The sequence below is a fragment of the Lepus europaeus genome, chromosome 19 (assembly GCF_033115175.1).
Source record: "Lepus europaeus isolate LE1 chromosome 19, mLepTim1.pri, whole genome shotgun sequence".
Lineage (NCBI taxonomy): Eukaryota > Metazoa > Chordata > Mammalia > Lagomorpha > Leporidae > Lepus > Lepus europaeus.
In genome coordinates, this window is record NC_084845.1 from 3,867,479 (window position 1) to 3,893,618 (window position 26,140).

The window sequence follows — 26,140 nt, forward strand, 5'->3', positions numbered from 1 at the left end:
ATGGGGTTTTTATAGGGTTTTCAGAGACATTCTATACATTATTGTGCCGTTCAGTTTCCACGGAAAACTCAAAGAACATCTCAAAAAACTGATCAGTGCACCCAGCGGCGGGAATGGACCTAGTAGAGGCGGTTGGATGGCTTTGGGGTTGATGCCTTTTAAATTGATTGGCGAAAGTATCGGGTCCGAGCTGCTGGGGTGTACGTGTCAAACCGCAGGGTCTCGGGATGTTATCAGTCACCTTTACTGCCTGAAAAGACACCTGGAACTTTAGGTATTCCCCTGCCATCTGCTGACTGGCTGTTGCTAGGGGAGCTTATCGCAAGGGGAGTCCAGTTATTTGTTTTTAGGAGCTTCTGGCTCAGGGTTCAGGGTCTGGTCAGGCCCAAGTTACAAGATAGAGGCCTATTGTAAAATAGCTGCACCTTGATCCAGGCTCAGGTCTCTCAGAGCCAGGGCTTCTTCTGGGTCTCCCACGTGGGTGCAGGGGCCCAAGGACTTGGGCTGTCTTCTACTGCCTTCCCAGGACAGCAGCAGGGAGCTGGACCAGAAATGGAGCAGCCGGGACTTGAACTGGTGCCCACATGAGATGCCAGCACTGCAGGTGGTGGCTTTACCCACTATGCCACAGCACTGGCCCCAAACCAAAGCTCTTGAGATGGGGACTCACCCCAGGGTTTCCTGGGGGAGGCAGGAGGGTTATCATAGTAGAAGGAACTGTGATGCTGGGAGCAGAGGTCAGAGCACGTAAGGGCCTCAGCCCAAGGGACAAGAGAAGCATCGAGAACTTAGGAGAGGCCCGTGCTGCAGCTCACTAGGCTAATCCTCTGCCTGCAGCACCGGCACACCAGGTTCTAGTCCCGGTTGGGGTGCTGGATTCTGTCCCGGTTGCTCCTCTTCCAGTCCAGCTCTCTGCTGTGGCGTGGGAGTGCAGTGGAGGATGGCCCAGGTCCTTGGGACCTGCAACCGCATGGGAGACCAGGAGAAGCACCTGGCTCCTGGCTTCGGATAGGCACAGCATGCCGGCCACAACACGCCAGCTGTAGTGGCCACTTCGGGGTTGAACCAATGGAAAAAAGGAAGACCTTTCTCTCTGTCTCTCTCTCACTGTCTAACTCTGCCTGTAAAAAAAAAAAAAAAAAAAAGAACCCGGGAGAGGCAAGGATATGAATTCTCACTCGGCGCCTCCAAAAGAAACATGGCCTCCTGGCCCCCAGAGTTCAGCTCCATTTAGAATCTGTGGCCTCTCACACTGTGAGAAGAAATGGGCATAGCAGGGACCGGTGCTGTGGTGCAGTGGTTAAACCTGCAACCTGCGACACCGGCATCCCACGTGGGCACCGTTCCAGTCCCGGCTGCTCCACTTCTGATCCAGCTCCCTGCTAACACGCCTGGGAAAGCAGCAGCAGATGGCCCAAGTGCTTGGGCCCCTGCTACCCAGGTAGGAGATCCGGATGGAGTTCCAGGCTCCTGGCTTCTGCCTGGCCTGGCCCTGGCCATTCCGTCCCCTTAGAGAGTGAACCAGCAGATAGAAGATCTCTCTTTGCGTCTGTCTCTCCCTCTTCTCTGACTTTCAAATAAATAAATAAATAAATAAATCCTTTTAAAAGACGCTAGTTGTGCACAGGAGTAGGAGCCGCGTTATCTCAGTGGGAGGATGTGGTATACATACCGCAGTGCTGGGAGGAGATGAGCCAAGTGAAATAAGCCAGACACGGAAGACAGGGCACGGTGAGGTGCCAGCTACGTGACCAGGCGTGCGTAGCACAGTGTGGTGGCACCTGCCTCCAAAGCAGCGGATGTCATTAACGACACAGCAGGAGTCTCAGAGACCCGCACACAGCACCCTGTCCACACTTAACAACACCGTATTATGTACTTGGACATTGTTCCGGGGGCGCTGGCGTGGTGGCACAGTGGATGAAGCCACCACCTGCAACACCGGCATCCCATGTCGGCACCTGCTGGAATCCTGGCTGCTCCACTTCCGGTTCAGGGCACAGGAGGCTGAGAGGAGAGTGAGTGAAGGAAGACTAGGCAGGTTGCTCCTGCTGCTCCCTGGAAGAGGCACCGTGGCTGCTGGGATGATGTGACCTACCCCAGCAGTCCCTAGGGGACCGAGGAAAAGGAGGAAGGGGACAGACAGACAGGCAGACAGACAGTTTGTGCGGGAGCTCGGGAAGGAGAGCGGAAGTGAAAATCTTTTGTGCAAGTCGGATGGCATCCAGGTTTCCTAATCCTCCCCGGCTTCCTCTTCGTCAAAGCAGCCCCACTGGCGGGCAGGGCAGGGCAGACTTTCCTCTGCCCCGTGCCCCGGCGCCCCCATGCTGCCCGCCAAGCTCGGGGGCGGCCTCTGCCGCCTGTCCGCCTACTTGGAAGAACTGGAAGCTGTGGAACTGAAGAAGTTCAAGTTGCACCTGGGGACAGCAGCGGAGCTGGGGGAAGACAGGATCCCCTGGGGACGGATGGAGACGGCCGGGCCCCTGGACGTGGCGCAGCTCCTGGTGGCCCACTGTGGGCCAGAGCGGGCCTGGCAGCTGGCTCTCAGCGTCTTTGAGCAGATGCACAGGAGGGACCTGTGGGAGAGAGGACAGAGAGAGCACCCGGCCGGGGGTAAGGAGGTGGCAGGGAGGAGTCGGCCCTGGAACCCACAGTCCCCCACTCTGCCCGTGGGGACCCCTGAGCCCGCGGGGCCCGGGGTGTAAGCTGGTGGGAGATCCAAGGAAAGAGCAGGTTCTCCTCCCACCAGCCAGGTGACCCAACGCAGCTCTGATGGCGTCTGCCTGGAGGTGGCGCCAGCAGCCCCGGGGAAAGCTCAGTGCCCAAGGCTGCCCCCTCCCCACTTCAGAGCCGGTCGCAAGCTCCAGGGGTTTCCGCTGGGCTTCTGACCCACCACCCACAGCCCCCTCCTCAGCCCAAGATCACCTGTGAGAGCTGCTCCTGAAACCCAGGCCATACCTCCTATACTCCCTGGCTTATGGCACGGGCGTCACAAGGAGATGGACCTGGCCAGGTGCGGGGACAAGGCATGGAGCTGCCACGCCCGCTCGGGGCACCGCCTTCCAGGAACCCCCAACATGCTCCTGTCCAGAAGCTCCTGGAACCCCCACCCTTGGGGGCTTCTGGGGCGACCCCATTGCCTAGGCCTGGTTGGCTGAGCCCACGTCCCCCACCCCCCACACCGGAATACTTGGGCTCAGTGTCCACCCAATCCCGGCTTCCCACCAATGCAGGCCCTGGGAGGCACTGAAGAGGGCTCAAATCCGGGGATTTCTGACACCCACATGGGAGACCGAGTTCCTGGCTCCTGGCTTTGGCCTTGGCCCGGCTCTGGCTATCTTGGGTATTCTGGGAGGGAAGCAGCAGATGGCAGCCCTCTCTCTCTCTTTTAAATAAACAATGGCCTCCAGGCTGGGGGAGGGGGGTGTGGAGGTCCCCACCCTCTAATCTCTGGTGAGCAGCCCCTCCCTGAAACTCCCCCGGGCTGCCCTGCCCATCATTCCAATACAAAAAGCCACCTCCCCGGACATTCCGAGAATTCCAGGAGACAGGAGGCTGATCAGATGTTCCCCCATGTCTGGCACACCCCATGTCTGGATGATGGTGGTCACGACTCAGCCAAGGGAGGGCGGGACCCAGGCTGACGGAGGGGACTGATTGGAGGAATGGAGGTGCCAATCACCATGAGCAGGACCCAGGGGGAGCAGAGGCCCCAGGGAACAGGGAGGACCCCGGTTTTCAACAGTGTGAGGCGACGGGAACCTGCTGGGGAGATATATAGGCATTGATTTATTTATTGGGAAGGCAGAGTGACAGGGGTGGGGTGAGAGAGAATCTTCCATCCTCTGCTTCACCCCTCAAATGCCCAGCTGGGGTTGAGCCAGGTCCTGGAGTTGCACCAGGACCTGCATCCAGGTCTCCCATGTGGGTGGCAGGGGTCCAAGCACTGTGCCATCCTCTGCTGCCTTCCAGGTGCATTAGCAGGGAGCTGGGGTCGGAAGCAGAGCTGGGGCTCCATCCCAGGCACTCCACTATGGGATGCGGGCGTCCCAAGAGGCAGCTCCACCCACTGAGCCCCAACACCTGCCCCGCAGCTGACCGTCTTGAGCGCCAGCTGATCTCCCCAGTGTCTCTTCCAGATGCTGCGCCTGGCGGCCCGTCTTTGCTGGGGAGCCACCCAGCATGCCTTCTGGAGGTATCTCCGGATGCCCCAAAGCCAGGTGAGCCCTACACCGCGGTCCCCTCAGAAGGGGTGGGGCTGCGTGTGACACACACCCAGGGAGGGCGGGTCCAGCAAAGGGGAAACTGATTCAACCCAGGTCTCTCACGTAGGTGGTCGTGGCCAAGGACTTGAGGAATCCTCCACGACTTTCCCAGGCACATTAGCAGGGAGCTGGATCAGAAGTGGAGCAGCTGGGACTTGAACTGGTGCCCACATGGGATGCCGGCATCACAGGCAGCGGGTTAACCTGCTACCCCACAGCACTGCTCCAGAAGCCCTGTATCTTGTACTTACAGGAAGTTGTGTTTCAAATTCTGATTTGTTTTTAAAGCTTTATTGATTCTTTTGAAAGGTAGAGTTACAGAGAGGAGAGGCAGAGAGAGAGAGCGGTCTTCCATCCACTGGTTCACTTCCCAAATGGCCGCAATGGCCAGATCTGCGCTGATCCGAAGCCAGGAGCTAGGAACTTCCTCCGGGTCTCCCACGTGGGTGCAAGGGCCCAAGCACTTGGGCCATCTTCCACTGCTTTCCCAGGCATAGCAGAGAGCTGGATCAGAAGTGGAGCAGCTGAGACTTGAACCGGTGCCCATATGGGATACTGGCACTGCAGGCAGTAGCTTTACCTGCTACGCCACAGTGCTAGGCCCTCAAATTCTGAATTTCTATTGGAGGTACCTGGTCCATACCTAGCATTTCATCAAAATGAGGGTAAAGACGTGGACCCACACACCCAGGTTTGCCAAGTACTGGCTCAATGTTTATTTTTAGATTTGAAAGTCTGCTTCTTCAGTCCGCGCCAGCCGCAGGGCAGTGGGGGCCGCGGCAGGGCCCAGGTCTGGTGTGGAGACCGACGAGGGAGGGGGAGTCTCCTCTTTACCTTCTGCTGGCCAGGCAGCCCTGGACAAGCATTCTGGTTTGGAGCCTCCGTGTGCCCTCCCTCTAGGGCTCCTCTCTGACCCCCACCCACCCCCAGGGGATGCTGGGACTGAGAGAGCAAGCCACAGGCATGGGCAGAGGCTTCGAGTGCCCGGATGAAGAGCTAAGATTTTTGTCCAGGGCCAGCGCCATGGCTCACTGGGTTAATCCGCCGGCGCCGGCGCCGGCATCCCATATGGGCGCCGGGTTCTAGTCCGGTTGCTCCTCTTCCAGTACAGCTCTGTGCTGTAGTCCAGGAGGGCAGTGGAGGATGGCCCAAGTGCTTGGGCCCTGCACCCGCATGGGAGACCAGGGGGAGGCACCTGGCTCCTGGCTTCGGATCAGTGCAGCGCCGGCCGTCGCGGCCATTTGGAGAGTGAACCAACAGAAGGAAGACCTCTCTTTGTGTCTCTCTCTCACTGTCTAACTCTACCTGTCAAAAAAAAAATATATATATATATATATATATATATATATATATTTGTCCAGAGGGCAGTGGGAGGGCATGAAGCTTTTGTTTTAAATAAAAAAAAAAAAAACTGGTTTATTTTCATTTTATTTGAGAGAGAGCTCTTCCATTCGCTGGCTCACTCCCCGAATGCATGCAAGTCAGGGCCAGGCCCCTGAAGCCAGGCCCAGGACTCGGGCTGGGTCTCCCGTAGGCGGCAGCAATGCAAGTACTGGAGCCACCATCTGCCGCCTCCCGGGGAGCTTGGTCAGAAGCACTGGGACTGGGACTTGAGCCAGGCGCCCCAGCACGGGACGTGGGTGTCGCAAGCTTGGGCTCAACTGCTGCCCCAAGTGCCCACCCTACTGATGTTATTGACCTGGGCGAATCCTGGCTGTGTTCAGGATGGGCTGCCACGTGACGTCCTGACACACACGCATGCAGGCGGAATGGTTCTGTGCAGCCCACTGACATCACCACCTCACTTAACCGTCATCCTTATGGTCCAAGATTGTTCTAAAATATCCATCACTATGGATTATAGCTACTCTGGTGTCTAGCCAAAACTTTACATTCTTTTTTTTTTTTCCCCAAAGAATGTTTGTGTTTTTAAATGTTTATTTGAAAATCAGGGTTAGGGGCTGGCGCCGTGGCTCAACAGGCTAATCCTCCGCCTTGCGGCGCCGGCACACCGGGTTCTAGTCCCAGTCGGGGTGCCGGATTCTATCCCGGTTGCCCCTCTTCCAGGCCAGCTCTCTGCTGTGGCCTGGGAAGGCAGTGGAGGATGGCCCAAGTGCTTGGGCCCTGCACCCGCATGGGAGACCAGGAGAGGCACCTGGCTCCTGGCTTCGGATCAGCGTGATGCACCGGCCGCAGCGGCCATTGGAGGGTGAACCAACGGCAAAAAGGCAGACCTTTCTCTCTGTCTCTCTCTCTCACTATCCACTCTGCCTGTCAAAAAAAAAAAAAAAAAAAAAAAAAAAAAAAAAGAAAAGAAAAAGAAAATCAGAGTTAGAGAGAGAGGAAGTGATCTTCCATCTGCTGCTTCACTCCTCAGATGGCCTTATGGCAGGGGCCTGGCCAGGCCAGAGCCAGGGGCCTGAGTCTCCATCCGGGTCTCCCACGTGGGTGCAGGGGCCCAGCACTTGGGCCATCTTCTGCTGCTTTCCCAGATGCGTTACCAAGGAGCTGGATCAGAAGTGGAGTAGCTGGGACTCAACGTGGCGCTCGTACGGGATGCTTGTGTCACAGGCAGCGGCTACCTGCTGTGCCACAGTGCTGGTCCGGTACAGTCAACTTTGCTTTAAAAGAAAAACACTTATTTTTTTCAAAAGGCAGAGTGAAAGGGGCTGGCACTGTGGTACAGTGGGTTAAGTGACCGCCTGCAGTGCCCACATCCCACGTGAGCCCCAGTTCAAGTCCCAGCTCTTCCACTTCTGATCCAGCTCTCTGCTATGGTCTGGGAAAGCAGTGGAAGATGGCCCCAGTACTTGGGCCCCTGCACCTGCGTGGGAGATGAGGTTGAAGCTCCAGGCTCCTGGCTTTGGCTTGGGCCAGCCCCAGCTGTTGTAGCCATTTGGGGAGTGAACCAGCAGATGGAAGATCTCTCTCTCTCTCTCTCTCTGTCTCTCTCTCTAACTCTGCCTTTCAAATAAATAAATAAATCTTAAAAAAAAAAAAATGCCCACAGTGTGGTTCCCAGAGACCTGCATTAGCAGGGAGCTGGGCAGGGATGAAGGCTGCACAATGATCCGTAACACCCTGTCCAAATCTAGAGGTTTTAATATTGTTTACAAATACACATTAAGGGAACTAAGAGAATAATTGTATCCATGAACGGGTAACCCACAAACAACATGTGGCCTACGCACACCATGGAACATTTAGCCTGAAGAAGGAAAGAAACTGCCACGGGCTACACACGGATGAAGCTAAGAGCACAGAGTGCTACACAAAATAACCAAACTCAGAGGGCCAAATAAGCGACTCTGTGTGTAGCAGGTGCCTGGAGCAGTCAGAGAGAAACAAAGCAAACCTGTGGCGCTGGGGGCGGGAGAGAGAGAGCTGGCACTCAGTGGCTGTGCGGTGTCTGCCTTGGATGAGTCTGGCGATGCCTGGTGTGAGCGTCTTCATGTCACGGGCTCGACACCTGAGGACGGCCACAGCGTGGAGTCTTAGGAAATCGATTTCACCACAACTGAATTGCACACAACAGTAAGACTCCTGCATCCCGCATCGGAGTGCAGCGCATGGGTTCACTTCTCGCCTCCGGCTCAGGATTCCAGCTCCCTGCTAATGCGCACCCCGGGAGGCAGGGGTGACGGCTCAAGTCCCTGGGTCCCTGCCACCCATGTGGGAGACCTGGAAGAAGCTCCTGGCTCTTGGTTTCCACTTGGCCCAGCCCCAGCTGTTGCAAACATTTGGGGACTAAACCAGTGAATGCAAGATCTCTCTCACTCTCTCTGATATTCTGCCTTTAAAATAAATAAATCTTTTTTTAAAAAAAGATTTATTTATTTATTTGCAAGTCAGAATTGAGCAGAGAAGAGTGGTCCTCCATCCACTGGTTCACTCCCCAATTGGCCGCAATAGCTGGAGCTGCGCCGATCCGAAGCCAGGAGCCAGGAGCTTCTTCCGGGTCTCCCACGTGGGTGCAGGTGCCCAAGGACTTGGGCCATCCTCCACTGCTTTCCCAGGCCATAGAAGAGAGCTGGTTGGAAGTGGAGCAGCCGGGTCTCGAACCGGTGCCCACATGGGATGCTGGCGCCTCAGGCCAGGGCATTAACCCGCTGCACCACAGCGCCAGCCCCCAGATAAATAAAGCTTTAAAGAGGTCTCAGGTTAAGATGCCTGCATCCCATATCTGCGTGCCTGGGTTTGCTACCTGGCTCCGGCTCTGGATTCCAGCTTCCCACTAACGCAGAGCTTGGGAGGCAGCGGTAATGGCTCAGGCGATGGGCGGGAAGCCTGGGCTGAGCCCCCGGTTCCCAGCCTCAGCCTGGTGCAGAAGGGAGCTCTCGCTGCACCTGTTCCCGTCTTATTTCTCTACTTCTCAGATACATCATTTTCTGAGAAAGTGCTTCAATTGGTTAGCGTTGTTTAACGTATGTTCTATCCCAGCTACAAGAGCACCTGCGTTCGTTCCAAGAAAACTGGGACCACTCACACCCCATTTTGGCCTTCTGTTGGGCAGTTACACCAGGCCTCTGGGGACATCCAGACGCAAAGGGATGCCTTTGTGTCCACATCAGGGTCTCATCGCCTTGGCACTGTGGACGCGGCCAGCCCGAGCCTGCTTGGTGTAGGAGGTTGAGCAGCACCTCTGGCCTCTTGCCACTAGATGGCGGTAGCAATCTCCCCATAGTGTCAAACCACACCCATCTCCAGACCCGCGCCCACTGTCCTCTGGTCCAAGCAGCCACCCTGGCTGACATGGTTCTAGATGGCGCATCGACATCCCTCCCAAGGCCGGCGTCCCGGAGAGCGCAAGCAGAGGGTTCACCCCCAGGGCAAGTGGGCATCTGCTCGGTGTCAAAGGAGACACAGATGTCTGGGAGCCTTGCTTCTCCACTTCACCTCCAGATCACACGGCGACCTGGTGACAAACGCAGGCTGAGACTGGGGCCCCCTCCCTGCTGCCCCACCCACTTCCAGTCCCAACAGCTCCACAGTCGCTCCCCGGCTTCTCCACTGGGAGGGCGTGGGCCTGGGGCTCCCGGTAGACAACAGCGGCCAGGAGACCGCAAATAACTGTTGGGGCCAGCGCTGTGGTGTAGCGGGTAAAGCCGCCGCCTGCAGTGCCGGCATCCCACATGGGCACCTGTTCTAGTCCCAGCTGCTCCACTTCTGATCCAGCTCTCTGCTATGGCCTAGGAAAGCAATAGAAGATGGCCCAAGTCCTTGGGCCCCTGCACCTGCGTGGGAGACCAGGAAGAAGCTCCTGGCTCCTGGCTTTGGATTGGTGCAGCTCCGGCCACTGTGGCCAATTGGGAAGTGAACCAGTGGGTAGAAGAGCTCTCTCTGCCTCTCCTTCTCTCTTTAACTCTGACTTCCAAATAAATAAATTAAAAAAAAAAAATTGCTTATTTGAAAGTCTGAGTTACATAGAGAGGGGGAGACACACACATGGGGTGGGGGGGGGGATGTTTTTATCTGCTGGTTCACTCCCCAAATGGCCACAAGGGGCAGTGCTGGGCCAGACTGAAGCCAGGAGCTTCTTCCAGGTCTCCCTCGTGAGTGCAGGGCACTTGGGCCATCCTCCACTGCTTTCCCAGGAGCATCAGCAGGGAGCTGGAAGTGGAGCAGTCAGGACTTGAACTGGCGCCCATACGGGATGCCAGCGCTGCAGGTGCCGCCGGACCCTCACACTTTAACTCAGGACCCCACTGCACGCTGCCGACGCCTCTTTCACGCCTCCTCCGTCCCTGTCCCCCAGATCCCCGGGAGGCCTACAGGGATTACGTGCGCCGGAAGTTCCGGCTGATGGAAGACCGCAACGCGCGGCTGGGGGAGTGCGTGAACCTCAGCCACCGCTACACCCGGCTCCTCCTGGTGAAGGAACACTCCAGCCCCTTGCGGGCCAAGCAGAAGCTGCTGGACACGGGCTGGGGACACGCGAGGAGCAGGGGCTACCAGGCCAGCCCCATCCGCGTGGAGATGCTCTTCGAGCCAGACGAGGAGCGGCCGGAGCCGCCGCGCACCGTGGTTCTGCAGGGGGCGGCGGGCATGGGGAAGTCCATGCTGGCCCACAAGGTGATGCTGGACTGGGCCGACGGGCGGCTCTTCCAGGACAGGTTCGATTTCCTCTTCTACGTCAACTGCAGGGAGATGAACCAGGCCGCCCCGGAGCAGAGCGCGCAAGACCTGCTGGCCAGCTGCTGGCCGGAGGCCGGCGCGCCCTTGCGGGAGCTGGCGCAGCTCCACGGGCGCCTCCTCCTGATCCTCGACGGCTTTGACGAGCTCAAGCCCTCCTTCCACGAGGCTCAGGGCCCCTGGTGCCGCTGCTGGGAGGAGAAGCGGCCCACGGAGCTCGTGCTCAGCAGCCTGATCCGGAAGAAGCTGCTGCCGGAGCTGTGCCTGCTCGTCACCACCCGGCCCTCGGCGCTGGAGAAGCTGCAGCGGCTGCTGGAGCACCCCAGGCACGTGGAGATCCTGGGCTTCCCGGAGGCGGAGAGGAAGGAGTACTTCCTCAGGTACTTCCAGGACGCCGCGCAGGCAGCCCAGGCCTTCGGCTTCGTGCGGGACAGCGAGCCGCTGTTCACCATGTGCTTCGTGCCCATGGTGTGCTGGGTCCTTTGCACCTGTCTCAAGCAGCAGCTGGAGGACGGGGGGCTTCTGGGACAGACGTCCAGGACCACCACGGCGGTGTACACGCTCTACCTGCTGAGCCTGCTGCAGCCCAAGCCGGGGACCCCCGCCCCGCGGCCCCCGCCCAACCAGAGGGGGCTCTGCTCTCTGGCGGCCGATGGCCTCTGGGCTCAGAAGGTTCTGTTTGAAGAGCAGGACCTGCAGCGACATGGCCTGGACGGGGCGGACGTCTCCGCCTTCCTCAACATGAACATCTTCCAGAGAGACATCAACTGTGAGAAGTTCTACAGCTTCATCCACTTGAGTTTCCAGGAGTTCTTCGCGGCCATGCACTACGCCTTGGAAGGCACCGAGGGCGGGGCAGGCTCGGACCGGAACCTGGCCCGGCTGCTGGCCGAATACGGGTTCTCGGAGAGGAGCTTCCTGGCCCTCACCGTCCGCTTCCTGTTCGGACTCCTGAGCGAGGAGACGAGGAGCTACCTGGAGCGGACCCTGTGCTGGAAGGTCTCGCCCCAGGTCAAGGAGGCCCTGCTGTGGGCGATCCAGAGCAAAGCCCGGAGCGAGGGCTCCACCCTGCAGGCCGGCTCCCTGGAGGTCTTCAGCTGCCTGTACGAGATCCAGGAGGAGGAGTTCGTCCAGCAGGCCCTGAGCCACTTCCAGGTGGTCGTGGTTGGCCACATCGCCACCAAGATGGAGCATATGGTGTCCGCGTTTTGTGCCAAGCACTGCAGGAGCGCCGTGGTGCTGCACCTGCACGGGGCTGCCTACGGCATGGGTGCGGACGACAGCACAGGATGGACCGGGGCCCAGACACCACTGGCAGAGCCGTAAGTACCGGCCGGGGCTGGCTGGGCGTGTTCATACTCCTAACCGCTGGTGTTTGACGGATGGGGGAGTGGGGAAGTGCCCTCCTCCAAGACACTTGGCAATGTCTAGAAACACCTTGGGGGAGACAGGTGATGTCACCGACGCATAGTGGGTAGGGCTGGAGATGTGGCCGAGCATAGCGCGATACACAGGGCAGTCCCCCGCCACAAAGAATGATCAGGTCCCTAAATGCTAGTAGTGCCACAGGCGGACACCCCGCTCGTCGACAGCTTCATCCATTGGGACGGAACTGAGTCTGTGTCAAGGAGACCTGGGTTGACCAGCACGCTTACCCAGGACTTCAGGTGAGGGTACCCCAAGGGGCTGGTGCTGAGTGCAACAGGTGCAGGTCCGGCTTGCAACACTGGAATCCCCTATGGGAGCACTGGCTGGAGTCTCGGCCACTCCACCTCCGATGCATGGGTGGGTGCCCAAAGTTTTCTGGACCACAGTAAACTTCTCTTCTAATTCTGTTTTCCACGCACTTTCTGAGGTACCCTCAGGTGTGTGGACGGGCCCTCTTCTTAGACTGACGGTGGTGTAGCCCCATCCGCCCCCTGGCCACTGCCAACACCCTGATGACAAGGGAGCTAGACCCTAAAGGAGTGAACAGGTAGCTCTCGGCCAAATCAATGGTTAAGAGTTTCCACTGGAGGCGCAAACGGGGCAGTGCCACTGGAGTGACTGGGGGTGATGGACAGCATCAGAGGTGGGGGTCGGGGAAGGGAGATCCGAGGAAGCGACGTCGGGGCCGGGACTTTGGGATGGCTTGGGTTCCCTAAGAGGCGGTCTCGGGGAACATGGGTGAGAGAGGAGCAGACACACAGGAAGGGAACGCATCAGCACGTCGGTGGCACGGGAGCGGAGGGGTTCCCACTGCAGCTCCACACTGGGCACAGGGCAGAGCTGGGGAGGGGAGGGTGTCCACTGTCTGCCCGCTCAGACAGAGCCTGACCTGGGAGAATTCAGGAAGTAGGGAGCGGCCTCAGAGCAGAGGGAAAAGTCACGGAGAAGACCCTGGGGTGCGGGGAGCCGAGAGTTGGTCAGCCAACAGCCCGCTCTGATCAAGGTTTGCTTCCAGCGACCCAGCTCCCAACTCCAAACAGCAAGCGGGGTTGAGGCTGTGCTGGCAGACCCCTCCCGGACAGGAGACACCGCTGGTGCGTGCCGGTGCAGGGACTCCGAGGGATTCAACTTTAGGTTGAATTTCCTTTGTCTGAAATAGCTCCTCCCAAAAGCTAACAGAAGAAATGCACATTGGCTATACCCCAAGCTGTGGGGATGTCAGACCCATCTTTTTGAGTTTTTCCTTAAAAAAAATTATTTATTTGAAAGAAAGAGTTGGTGGGGAGGGGTACAGACAGCAAGAGAGATCCTCCGTCTGCGGGTTCACTCCCCAAATATCCACAATGACCTGGGCTGGGCCAGGCGGAAGCCAGGAGCCTGGAACTCCATCTGGGTCTCCCACGTGGGTGCAGGGGCTCAAGCACTCGGCGCATCTTCTGCTCTTTCGCAGGGGCACTGGCAGAGGGCCTGAAGTGGCGCAGCAAGGACTTGAACCAGCATCCACACGGGATGCCGGTGTAGCTGGTGGCAGTTTACCCTCTGCACCGCAATGCCAGTCCTGGACACGTCTTCTGCTGTTATTTGGTCATCGAGCCTGGTTCCTATCACACAGCTCCTAATGCCCTGGAGCTCCCTGGGTACCAGGGGCGTCCTGGATGGGGGTCGGTGCCAGAACAACCAAGCCAGGACAAGATGCCGGGAGCTCGAGAGGTCTGGGGCTTGAGTCAATGTCAACCCTGCCTGTATAGTGAGGCCTTGATAAAGACCCCAGGGAGCTGAGTTGGGAGCTCCTGGGTTGGTTCACAGAGAGGCCGTGGAGGCTGCACACCTCTCCCACTCCCCGTGCCCCTTCCATGGCCGCCAGCTCCTTTATAGCAAACCAGTAATGTGTGCAGGTGAAGCCCCCCCTCGGAACACCACATCCCATAGGGGAGTGCCTGCTTCAAGTCCCAGGCACTCTGCTTCTGACCCAGCTCCCTGCTAATGCACCTGGGAAAGCAGAAAACGGTAGTTGAGGTACTTGAGTCCCTGTCTGCCCACGTGGGAGACCCGGACACAGTTCAGGACTCCTGGCTTCAGCCTGGCCCAGCCCTGGCCTTTGGGGCCGTGAACCAGCAGCTGCAAGACCTCTTTCTTTTCCCACATCGCTCTGCCTTTCAAATAAATAAACAAATTATTAAAAATGCAGAACCAGGTCCTACTCCAGACCTACTAACTCAAAATCTGCATTTTTTTTAATGTGGGGAGATTGCCATGCATATTAAAATCCTGGCCAAGGCCGGCGCCGTGCCTTTACAGGCTAATCCTCCGCCTTGCGGCACCGGCACACCGGGTTCTAGTCCCGGTTGGGGCGCCAGATTCTATCCCGGTTGCCCCTCTTCCAGGCCAACTCTCTGCTGTGGCCCGGGAAGGCAGTGGAGGATGGCCCAAGTGCTTGGGCCCTGCACCCGCATGGGAGACCAGGAGAAGCACCTGGCTCCTGGCTTCGGATCAGCACGATGTGCCGGCCACAGCGGCCATTGGAGGGTGAACCAACGGCAAAAAGGAAGACCTTTCTCTCTGTCTCTCTCTCTCTCCACTCCGCCTGTCAAAAAAAAAAAAAAAAAAAAAAAATCCTGGCCAAGCACACGCCTGCTGCATTTGCCTTATCCGGAGCCTGTGGCAGACATCACTAGTTGATTCCAGCACTCTGCCCTCGGGAGCCCACATGTGGCCTCCATCTTCTTTAAGCCACACCCTCCAACCCATCCGCGTGTGGCTGTGAAGGAAGCCGGTTTCTGTCTCTGATCCAAGGATGCAGGCCCCGGTGGCCCCCTCAGTGGCTATGGGATCAGTGAATTAAACTGAAGGCGGTACAGTGCTTCTTACGGCACGAAATCATTCCGTGGCAAGCAGCGGAACGAGACCCCGGCCTCTCCTTCCCTCATGCAGAGCCGAGAAGAGCATCCTGCCCGACGCCTACAGTGAGCATCTGGCCACAGCCCTGTGCTGCTGTCCTGACCTGGTGGAGCTGGCCCTGTACCGCAACGCCCTGGGAAGCCGCGGGCTGCGGCTGCTCTGCCAGGGCCTCCGACACCCCGGCTGCAGACTCCAGAACCTGAGGTGAGTCCCTCGCGGTCCCGCCACTGCCACTCCAGGGCTCAGGGGGCCAGATTGGCTGCAGCCAAGGGTGGCGGCCCTGGAGGCTTCGGCCTCAGGCCCTGATGTCCTCCCTGCCCTCGTGACCTCGTCGTATCTTAATGACCACACTAACGAGCACATCTCCGTGGATCACACATCAGACATCAGCATCTCCCGCTTTCCTTATGTTTTTAAAAATTTATTTGAAAGGCAGAATGGCAGAGATTTTCCTTCTGCTGGCTCACTCACTCTCCAAATGGCTGCAACAGCCAGGGTTCGGCCAGGCTGAAGCCAGGAGCCAGGAGCTCCATCCTGGTCGCCCACGTGGGTGCAGGGACCCGAGCACTCGGGCCATCTGCTGCTGCTGTCCCGGGTGCATTAGCAGGGAGCTGGATAGGAAGCAGAGCTGCTGGGAGGCGAACCGAACTCTAGTATGGAATAAGGGTGCCTCTAGTGGTGGCTTAGCTCACTGCACCACACCACCGTCCCAACACTTCCCTTATTCCTCTCTCCATTCCAGTCTCCGGCCACCTGACCAGACTCCAGAAGTCGTACATCTGCCCAGGGCCTTCCTTTTTCTCATCAACTCTTGCTAAAAGTGTCACTTTCAAAACACTCTGCAGCACGGGGCAAGTCAAGGGGACACGGACCCCACCTTACAAGGTAGGGTCTTCAAGGCACGTGCAGCCGTGGTTCTGAGCCACTGCAGCCCCGACAGGCGGTGGCCTCCTCTGTAATCTGGAGTTGGGGGTAGCATTGGGCCTGGAAGTTAGGGTGCCCCCAATCCACACAATAGTGTTCGGGTTCACCCTCACTTCCAGCTTCCTGTAGACGCTCACCCTGGGAGCCGGCACTGTGGTGTAGCAGGTAAAGCCGTCACCTGCAGTGCCGGCATCCCATATGGTTGCTGGTTCAAGTCCCAGCTGCTCCACTTCCGATCCAGCTCTCTGCTATGGCCTGAGAAAGCAGTAATAGATGGCCCAAGTCCTGGGGTCCCTCCATCCACGTGGGAGACCTGGAAGAAGCTCTTGGCTCCTGGCTTCAGATCGGTGCAGCTCCAGCCATTGTGGCCATTTTGGGAGTGAACTAGCAGGTGCTCTCTCTCTCTCTCTGTAACCTTTCAAATAAATAAATAAATCTTAAAAAAATGTCCACCCTGGGGGCCAGTGCCGTGACATAGTAGGCTAAGCCTCCGCCTGTGGTGCCAGCATCTCATATGGGTGCTGGTTCGAGTCCCGGCTGCTCCACTTCCAATCCTGCTCTCTGCTATGGCCTGGGAAAGCAGTAGAAGATGGCCCAAGTCCTTGGGCCCCTGCACCCACATGGGAAACCCAGAAGAAGCTCCTGGCTCCTGGCTTCAGGTTGGCTCAGCTCCAGCCGTTGCGGCCATCTGGGGAGTGAACCAGCAGATGGAAGACCTCTTTCTCTCTCTGTCTCTCCCTCCTAGCATCTGATGGCAGTGTAAGAGTCCGTGTTTTTCCACGGACGAATGGACAGGCAAAACACATCACACACATGCAGTGGGACATTATCCAGCCTTAAAAACGAAGGGAACCCTGACCCACGCTACGACACAGATGAGCCTTGAGGTCACAGTACTAGGCAACATGAGCCAGTCACAAAAGGACAAAAGTTACAGGAGCCCACTCCAGGCGGAACCCAGGGTGATCTAAGTCACAGAGACAGACAGGAGAGCGGTGGTTGCCGGGACGGACTGGGGTACGAGGGGCTGCGGCGTATGGGCTTAGGGTCTCAGTTTGTTATGGAGATCGACTGCACACCGACACGACCCAGCCCTACACTAAAAATGGCTGAAGTGACTTCCTGTTGTCCGTATTCTACCAGATTACAAACGAAAACTCGAACGGGCACTGGATGCGCAGACGCCCGCGTCCCCCCCTTGCGGTACCTGGTTTCACTCCTCGCTCCTCTGCGTCTGATGCAGCTCCCTGCTAACGAGCACCTTGGAGAGCAGCAGGCGAGGGCTCGGGTGCTTGGGTCCTTGCCACCTGTGGGAGACCTGGAGTGAGTCTCTGGCTGGAGGCAAAGATGCGTTGTTTTGTCATCAAAGATGACATTGTAGTATCTACCACCTACCACGCAGGACTTTGAAATACGCACACACACACTGCAGAACTATGCGAAGAATCCACACGGGCATTCCCACGCAAACGCATCATTTCCGTGGTGAGGACATTCAATATCTACCCTCAGCATTTTCCAAGAATCTAGTATAGTGTTATCTCGTTGCTCTTTAAGAACTGGAGTACAATTCACACACCCGAAACATCCACCCGCCCCCGTTGCAGCGTGCAGTTCAAGGGCTTTCTGCAGTGTCCTGTGATGGCACCGAGGGCGCCACTGGCCAGTTCCAGAATTCATCCTCTGGAAGGAATCCCTGCCCCCACCAGTCCCTGGCAAAGCTAACCTCCTGCCTTTCATTAAAAGGGAAAAAAAAATTGTTCGAAAGGCAGTGTTACAGAGAGAGGGGAAGACAGACAGATGCACACACAGAATCTTCCAGCTGCTGGTTCAATATCCCAATGCCTGCCACAGCTGGGGCTGGGCCCGGCGGAAGCCAGGAGCTCCATCGGTGTCTCCCACGTGGCTGCAGGGGTCCACGCACTTGGGCCATGTTCCCCTGCTTTTTCCCAGGCCATCAGCAGGGAGCTGGATGGGAAGAGAGAGGGGCAGCCGGGACTCAAACCATCGCCCACACGGGGTGCCGGTGTCAGAGGTGATGGTCTAACCCGCTGGACCCACGTTCTTTCCTGTATTTTAGAGGAGGAAAGAAGTGTTTCTCAAGAGGGAGGGAGGGAGGAGGTGAGGGATAGCATCCACAGCTCCGCATCTCTCTTCTCCCCGCGCAGGCTGAAGAGGTGCCGCATCCCCAGCTCCGCCTGCAGGGACCTCGCCGCCGCTCTCACAGCCAACCGTCACTTACTACGGCTGGATCTCAGCGGCAACAGCCTGGGGCTTCCGGGCCTGGAACTGCTCTGTGGGGGACTGCGGCACCCCCGGTGCAGGCTGCAGATGGTCCAGTGAGTCCCCACCGGGCACAGTCAGCCCTCCCTCCCTGCAGGCTTCACCTCCCGGGGCTGATGGGACCTCTCCATCTCCACATCAGGTTCCCCCTCAGCCCGTGACCGTAGACCCCTGCCCTGGATCCGGCACTTTGCAGGGCCCACCTTCCGACCTCCTTGGGCCCTGCCCACTTCCGCAGGGTGACAAGTCCCTGAGGCCACGGGCTACCCCAAAAGCTTATTTGAAAGGCAGAAAAACAGAGAGACAGATTTTTTTTTTTTTTTTTTTTTTTTTTTTTTACAGGCAGAGTGGATAGTGAGAGAGAGAGACAGAGAGAAAGGTCTTCCTTTTTGCCATTGGTTCACCCTCCAATGGCTGCCGTGGCCGGCACATCGCTCTGATTTGAAGCCAGGAGCCAGGTTCTTTTCCTGGTCTCCCATGTGGGTGCAGGGCCCAAGGACTTGGGCCATCCTCCACTGCACCCCCGGGCCATAGCAGAGAGCTGGCCTGGAAGAGGGGCAACCGGGATAGAATCCAGCGCCCCAACCGGGACTAGAACCTGGTGTGCTGGCGCCGCAAGGTGGAGCATTAGCCTGTTAAGCCACGGCGCCGGCCGACAGATTTTCCATTGGCTGGCCCACTCTCACCGAAATGCCCAGAGCAGTCAGGGCTGGGCCAGACCAAAGCCAGGAACCTTCTTATATGGGTGGCAGGGCCCCAAGTCCTCGAGCCATCCCCTGCTGCCCCCAGAGTGGGCAACAGCAGGAAGTTTGCATGCAGAGCACGGGACTTGAACCCGGGGACTCTGAGCTAGGATGCAGGCATCCCAAGCAGTGTGCTAACCACCACCCGTTCCATCTTACGTAGGGGTCTCCAGTGTCTGGAAGAAGCCCCGGTGCTCATCCGCCGTGGTTACTGGGGGTCGGCTGTGTGTCAGGTTCACGTTCAGCCCCCAGGCCAGGGCACGAGCAGCCAGGAGGCGGAGAGCACAAGCCTCTCTAACACCCCTTTCCACCCGAGGTTGAGGAAGTGCCTGCTGGACGCGGGGGCCTGCCAGGAGCTCGCCTCCGTGCTCTGCACCAACCCACACCTGGCAGAGCTGGACCTGACAGGAAACGCCCTGGAGGACGCGGGCGTGGGGCGGCTGTGTCAGGGTCTGCGGCACCCAGGCTGCAGGCTCCGGACTTTGTGGTGAGTCCGACCCGGGGCTGTGACAGGCAGGTCTCGTCCTGCCGAGTGAACGTGCGGAAGTGCACCTGCTGCGTGTGCACCACAGTTCCCGGCAGGTCTCACGACAGCCGCCAGGTGGGAGACGGACCTGTTTCAACGATCTCAGGTGTAAACCCACCAGAATTACTGGGTCACCTGGCAGCTGTGTTTGTCAGTGTTTGAGGGGTGTACTGTGATCCGGGAGTTATGCTATTTACCATGCTGTGCTGCCTAAGTATTCCAGTCTCTGGCCATGTCCTCACAGGTACCTGTTGTATTCTGTGTGGTTTTTTTTTTTTTCTTTTTTAGAGGCAGAGTGAATAGTGAGAGAGACAGAAAGGTCTTCCTTTTTGCCGTTGGTTCACCCTCCAATGGCCGCTGCGGCCGGCGCATTGCACTGGTCCGAAGGCAGGAGCCAGGTGCCTCTCCTGGTCTCCCATGCGGGTGCAGGGCCCAAGGACTTGGGCCATCCTTCACTGCCTTCCCGGGCCATAGCAGAGAGCTGGCCTGGAAGAGGGGCAACCGGGATAGAATCTGGCGCCCCAACTGGGGCTAGAACCCGGTGTGCCGGCGCCGCAAGGCGGAGGATTAGCCTGTTAAGCCACGGCACTGGCCGTATTCTGTGTTCTTGTGGTTGTTTGTGGCTACCCTACTGAGGACGGGGCAGCCTCCCCTTGGTCTTTGAGATCTCACGGGCACGTCTGTCCATCTGCTTTGGCAAGATGTCTCCCCAGGCCCCGTGCCCGTCTTCAGTGGGTTGTTCGCACACTCTGGAGGGTGGAGGTCAGGGTGCGTGTGGTTGGCCCCTGCACAGAAGCCGTCCCCTCTGTGCAGGCTGAAGATCTGCCGGCTCACCGGGGCAGCCTGCGGAGAGCTGGCCACCACCCTCCCCGTGAACCTGAGCCTGGTGGAGCTGGACTTGAGTCTGAACGACATTGGGGACCCCGGGGCGCTGCTGCTGTGCGAGGGGCTCAGGCACCCCTCGTGCAGACTCCACACCCTCCGGTGAGTGCGGATCCCGTGTGGGCCGGGGGAGGCCAGGCGGAAGCCGGAGTCAGGAGCAGGGGTGGGCCTCGAACCCTGGCGCTTGACGTAAGATGTGGACGCCTCGGGCAGCGTCTTAACCACTGTGGCACGTCCCCACTCCCCATGATCTCTGCCTACCCCAGCTTCCTTCCGGAGACTTCTCTGCCAAGGCCCTGGCTGTTGCTGGCATCTGGGGAGTGACCCAGCAGATGCAAGATCTCTGTCTCTAACTCTGACCTTCCATAATCTTTTTTTTGTTTGTTTTGTTTTGTTTTTTTTTTTTTTTGACAGGCAGAGTGGATAGTGAGAGAGAGAGACAGAGAGAAAGGTCCTCCCTTCTGCCGTTGGTTCACCCTCCAATGGCCGCTGCGGCCGGTGCATCGCGCCGATCCGAAGCCAGGAGCCAGGTGCCTCTCCTGGTCTCCCATGCAGGTGCAGGGCCCAAGCACCTGGGCCATCCTCCACTGCCTTCCCGGGCCACAGCAGAGAGCTGGCCTGGAAGAGGGGCAACCGGGACAGAATCCGGCGCCCCGACCGGGACTAGTGACCTTCCATAATCTTTTAAAAATGTTTTCAGTAAACAAGTTTCATTTAAGCCACACAGCACTCCAGGGGCGAGCCGAGGGCTCAGTGCCTAGCTAATACTTTTTCTTTATATTCTTCTAGTCGCTTCCTTTTTTCTGCCCCTTGTTCCTGCCTGCTTCCGTCCTGCCCCCCCCCCCCCCCCCCGCCCCACGCCCGCTGTCCGACGCACCAGCCCCTAGTCCGGGGAGGGGCAGCGAGCCTCAGCACGGGCGCCGTGTCGTTCCAGGCTGGGCATCTGCCGGCTGGGCTCCCCTGCCTGTGGGGGCCTCTCCACCGTGCTCCAGGCCAACCCCCACCTGCGGGAGCTGGATCTGAGCTTCAACGACTTGGGAGACCCTGGCGTGTGGCTGCTGGGAGAGGGGCTGCGACACCCCACGTGCAGACTCCAGAAACTGTGGTGAGTGCACGGGCGACCGGTGGGGACTGTTCCCCCACCACCCCCGCCTTGCAAGGTACAGGAGAGAGACGGTGCCCTGAGCCAGTGTTCGCCTGAGTGCGCGCGGTCAGGTGGGAAGCAGGTGCAGCCTTGCCCCTAGCAAAACCTCACTTCTTCCCCTGACGTTTATACTCGGGCAGGCAGGTTCATGGCTTCTCCGTGAAAGCTTCAACCCGGGCCTCTGTAAATTCCAATCAAATGTCACTGACGACTTTTCCCCCAGCCCAGCCTGATCATTCATCCTGTCTTCAGAGACAGAGAGAGAGTGCACATTTCCACGCACTGGTTCACTCCCCAGATGGCCACAACGGCTGGGGCTGGGCCAGGCCGAAGCCAGGAGCCAGGAGCTTCTTCTGGGTCTCCCACATGGGTGCAGGGGCCCAAGCACTCGGGACATCCTCCACTGCCTTCCCTGGCAGAGCATCCAGGACTCGAACCAGCGCTGACACGGGATGGTGGTGACATAGGCGGCAGTGTAACCCCCTGCGCCACAACACCTACCCCTTTCTGTCTACGACCTCTTCCTCTCCATGGGTGTCTTGCTTGCCTGGGGCTTTGGGTACTGAAGAGTGAGGATGAGGGCTTGGAGATAAGCCTACTCCTTTCATTGGAGCTGCTGGGTCGCTCTGGGATGTGAGCGCCCCCATCTGGTGGACACCCCCATGCCAGCTCTCTCGTGGGGATCAAGGCCGAGGTCCCCCCAGGGAGGTGGCTCCAGTGCCCAGCCCCTCGATGTGGGTAACTTGATGGCACAGCTCCCTCCCCGGCTCTCACCGGTCTTCTACTCCTCCATGGCACCTGGGAGGTGGGGGCTCTGTCCCCAAAGCCCCCTCCCCACCAAGTCCTGACTTTTCTTCCTCATTTCAGAAGCTGGTGTCTGCTGCCTTGGGACCTCAGCCTAATTAAAATTAACATCTTGGGGCCGGCGTTGTGGCACACTGGGTGAAGCAACCACCTGGGATGCCACTTCCCATGTGGGTGTTGGTTCAAAGTCCCTGCTGCTCCACTTTGTATCCGGCTCCCTGCTGATCCGCCTGGGAAAGCAGCAGAGGTGGCCCAAGTGCTTGGGCCCCTGCACCCACATGGGAGACCTGGATGAAGCTCTTGGCTTCAGTCTGGCCCAGCCCTGGCCTTTGGGGCCGTTGGGGAGGGAACCAGGGGTCAGAAGATCTGACTCTGCCTTTCAAACGAATATTTTTAAAATAAAAATTAAATTAAAATCCTTTCTCTTAAAATCCCAGATTCAACTTAAAGTCTTGGGGCTAGCGCTGTGGTACAGGTTAAGCCGCTGGCTGCAACACACACCCCACATGAACACCAGTCTGAGACTGACTGCTCCCTGAGGCACCTGCCGGCACTTGGGCCCCTCCCGCCCACACAAGAGACCACCAGATGGATTCAGCCTGAGCCGTGGGTGCTGTGGCCCTCCGGGAGAGAACCAACATTTGAAAGGTCTCTACCACTCTTTTTTTTTTTAAAGGAACATTTATTGACCTGCTTAACCCAAAGGGACACGCTCCAGGCACAGCATGACCTAGGCATTCGGATTGTTCTATTTTTTAAATTTATTTTATTTGAAAGGCAGAGAGACTTTCTACCCACTGGTTCACTCCCCGACCGCCTGCAACAGCCAGGACTGGGCCAAGCCAAAGTCAGGAGCCAGGAACCCCATCCCAGTCTCCCGCGTGGGCGGCAGAGACCCGAGCACTTGAGTCACCAGTGGCTGCCTCCCAGGGTGCATAGCAGCAGGGAGCTGGGGTAGGAAGTAGAACTCGGACTTGAATGTGGGATGCGGGCACCCCGAGGGGCGTCTTACCCGCAGCACCTAACGTTCACCCCAGAATCTCGACCTCCGTTCCTTCCACTCTTGCTGCTGCGTGGGCTCTGTCCTCAGGAGGCCCAGCCTTGCCTGGTGCCACAGTGCCCGGGGCTCTGCTCTTTCTGAACCAAGGCCCTCAGAGAAAGAAAGTTCCAGTCAAAGCCTGGTTTTGAATTCATCCTGGTGCCCAACGGGAACCATGCATGAGGGCTGCGGGCATGGAAACCAGCGGACTTGGGCCTGGCACCTGCTCCGCCTCCGCAGCCCGAGAGCAAAGCCAGCTCCTTGTTGACTGAAACTGGGTTTTGAACAAGCAATGGGGAGGTGAGGACGCGGCAGGGTGGTGTGGTGAGCCGAGCCGGGCATCCCGTGGCGGAGCGCTTGCTCCACTCCCTGCCGACGCACCTGGGCGAGCAGCTACCTACGTGTGCCGCCTACGTGTGGGAGACCTGATGGTCTCCCATCACTCAGGCTCCTGGCCTCAGCACGGACCGACCCTGACCTTCCTGGCCACATGGAGAGGAACGAACCAGCAGATGCAAGATCTCTCCCTCCCTCTCCCCCTTTCTATCACTCTTTTTTTTTTTTTTGACAGGCAGAGTGGATAGTGAGAGAGAGACAGAGAGAAAGGTCTTCCTTTGCCGTTGGTTCACCTTCCAATGGCCGCTGTGGCCAGCGCATCGCGCTGATCTGAAGCCAGGAGCCAGGTGCTTCTCCTGGTCTCCCATGCGGGTGCAGGGCCCAAGGACCTGGGCCATCCTCCACTGCCTTCCCGGGCCACAGCAGAGAGCTGGCCTGGAAGAGGGGCAACCGGGATAGAATCCGGCGCCCCAACTGGGACTAGAACCCGGTGTGCCGGTGCTGCAAGGCGGAGGATTAGCCTGTTAAGCCACGGTGCCGGCCTCTATCACTCTTTCAAATACACAGTTCCCAGAGGGGGAATTGGCTCCTTGGCTACAAAGTCAAAGAGCACACCCACCCTAGACCTTGCTGGAAACAGGACCAGCCTTTGCCTTCTGAAACGCCCCGATGCCAGCCCCGCAACGACCTCAGCGCCCACGCTCACGTGCTTTGTCCCCTAAAACCTTCTCCCCAGCCCCTCTGAAAGTGAGGCTTTGGCAGAAGCCCCGCCCGCTGTAGCCGCCACCACTCCTTGTCACCAACAGGCTGGACAGCTGCAGCCTCACGGCCAAGGCTTGCGAGGACCTCTCCTGCACCCTGGCGGCCAGCCAGACCCTGACTGAGCTCTACCTGACCAACAACGCCCTGGGGAACACGGGGGTCCTGCTGCTGTGCAGGCGGCTCCGGCATTCCAGCTGCAAGCTCCGTGTCCTCTGGTGAGCCTGGCAGGGCGTGGGGCGGGGGCTCAGGGGCCGGGGGTAGGTGGGGACCCGCAGCCTGGAATCTGGGAACGTCACCTGTGTGTGCGATCACGTGGAATACGGGTGGGGCCGTCACCCGGACCATCGCTTGAGCTCATCCACTGGATGCTGTTTCCCACGCTTGTGTTCTCAGGCTGTTCGGAATGGACTTGAACAAGCTGACCCACAAAAGGCTGGCGGCGCTGCGCGCGATGAAGCCCTACCTGGATATCGGCTGCTGACCGAGCCGGGACAGAGGCAGGGGGGCCGAGCTGTCCATCACGCGACACGGGGGCTGAGCTGTCCATCACCCGACAGGACACTGCAGTCTCCTCCTCCCCTAGACACAAACACTTTTTAAATTAAAGAAAAAGTAGAGTGACGGGGCAGGTGGCATAGCACAGTGGGTTAAGCTGCTGCGTGGGACGCCTGCATCCCATACAGGAATGCGGGCTGACTCCAGTACCTGCTAATCCACCCAGGAGACAGTGGCTGTTGGCCCAGAGAGTCCTGATGGAGTTCCTGGCTCCTGGCTTCCGCCTGGCCCAGCCATTTGGGGGAGGGGACCAGTGGATGAACGTCTCTAATTCTGCATTTCAAATAAAAGCTCCCTAGTGCAGACCCTGGCAGAGTGGTGATGGTGCAAACTTGGGTCCCTGCCAGCCACATGGGACACCAGGATTGAGTTCTTGGCTCCCATCTTTCACCTGGCCAGCACTGGCTATTGTGAGCTTTGGGTGACTGAATCAGAGGATGAGTGATCTTCCTCTCAAAAAATCTGGTTTTCAAAGAGGGGCAGGCATTGTGGTACACCGGGCTGAGCCACCACATCGCACACTCACAACCATTTATTTCAAAGTCCCAGCTATTCCGCTCCTGGGCCAGCTCCCTGCTAGAGGGCCTGCTATGCAGGGGATGATGGCTCCAATACTTGAGTTCTTGCCACCCAGGTGGGAGAGCCCAGTGGAGTTCCTGGCTATCAGCTTCAGCCTGGCTCAACCCCGGCTGTTGTGGGCGTGGTGGGGAGTGAACCAGTGGATGGAGGATCCCTCCGTCCCCACGTCTACCACTCTGAAGGCACAGTCCCTCTTTCACCATAGCAGCGCTATTTTCATTATCGGGGATTTGAAACCAAGTCTCAGCGACCAGAGGGAGATGGCCCCACCAGGAACACCGAGGACACACCACAGCGGTCTACAGAATGAGAACAGAGGAAAAGCAAACTTTGGGGTGAACATCGTGACAGGGACACCAGCACCCCCGTGGCAGCCCCTAGGATTGAGACCCACTCAGTGTCTCGTGTCTGGGAGGCAGCACTAAGTGGCCGTTTCCAAGCTGGCCGCCAGGATCCCTAAGCAGCTGCAGAGTCCCCCCAGTGGGTTACACCGGCCCCTGGACTCCTGCATTCCTTATCAGAGGGCTGGTTCCACTTCCCATCCAGCTCCCTGCTACTGGGACGGGCACCGGCCCTGGCCCCTGCAGACATATGGGTGAACCGGAAGCCTTTCAAACTAATGTTTTAAAAACCATTTGAAAGGCTTATACAGAGAGCCTTATACAGAGAGCTTATACAGAGCTTATACAGAGAGCTGCTGGTCTACTCCCCAGAAGGCCACAGCGGCCAGGGGGAAACCGGGAGCTTCGTCTCGCACGTGGCTGCAGGGGCCCAAGGCACGGGGCCATCTGCTGCTGCTTCCCCAGGTACGTTAGCAGGGAGCTGGATGGGAAGTAGAGC

The 26,140-nt window shown here is 58.3% G+C and overlaps 1 protein-coding gene across 2 annotated transcripts; it reads left to right on the forward strand.

The window, feature by feature from the left end:
- The first annotated feature begins 2,324 nt into the window (after window positions 1-2,324).
- On the forward strand, window positions 2,325-24,647 carry NLRP12 (NLR family pyrin domain containing 12). Of its 2 annotated transcripts, XM_062177663.1 has the most exons (10): window positions 2,325-2,613; window positions 4,140-4,220; window positions 10,021-11,719; window positions 14,757-14,927; window positions 17,816-17,986; window positions 18,990-19,160; window positions 20,013-20,183; window positions 21,016-21,186; window positions 24,211-24,381; window positions 24,560-24,647. In XM_062177663.1, exons 1-10 carry the CDS (start codon window positions 2,325-2,327, stop codon window positions 24,645-24,647), a joined length of 3,183 nt encoding a protein of 1,060 aa, XP_062033647.1. The 2 variants fall into 2 exon arrangements, with proteins under 2 accessions (XP_062033647.1, XP_062033648.1); XM_062177664.1 differs by lacking the exon at window positions 21,016-21,186.
- Window positions 24,648-26,140: the final 1,493 nt, after the last annotated feature.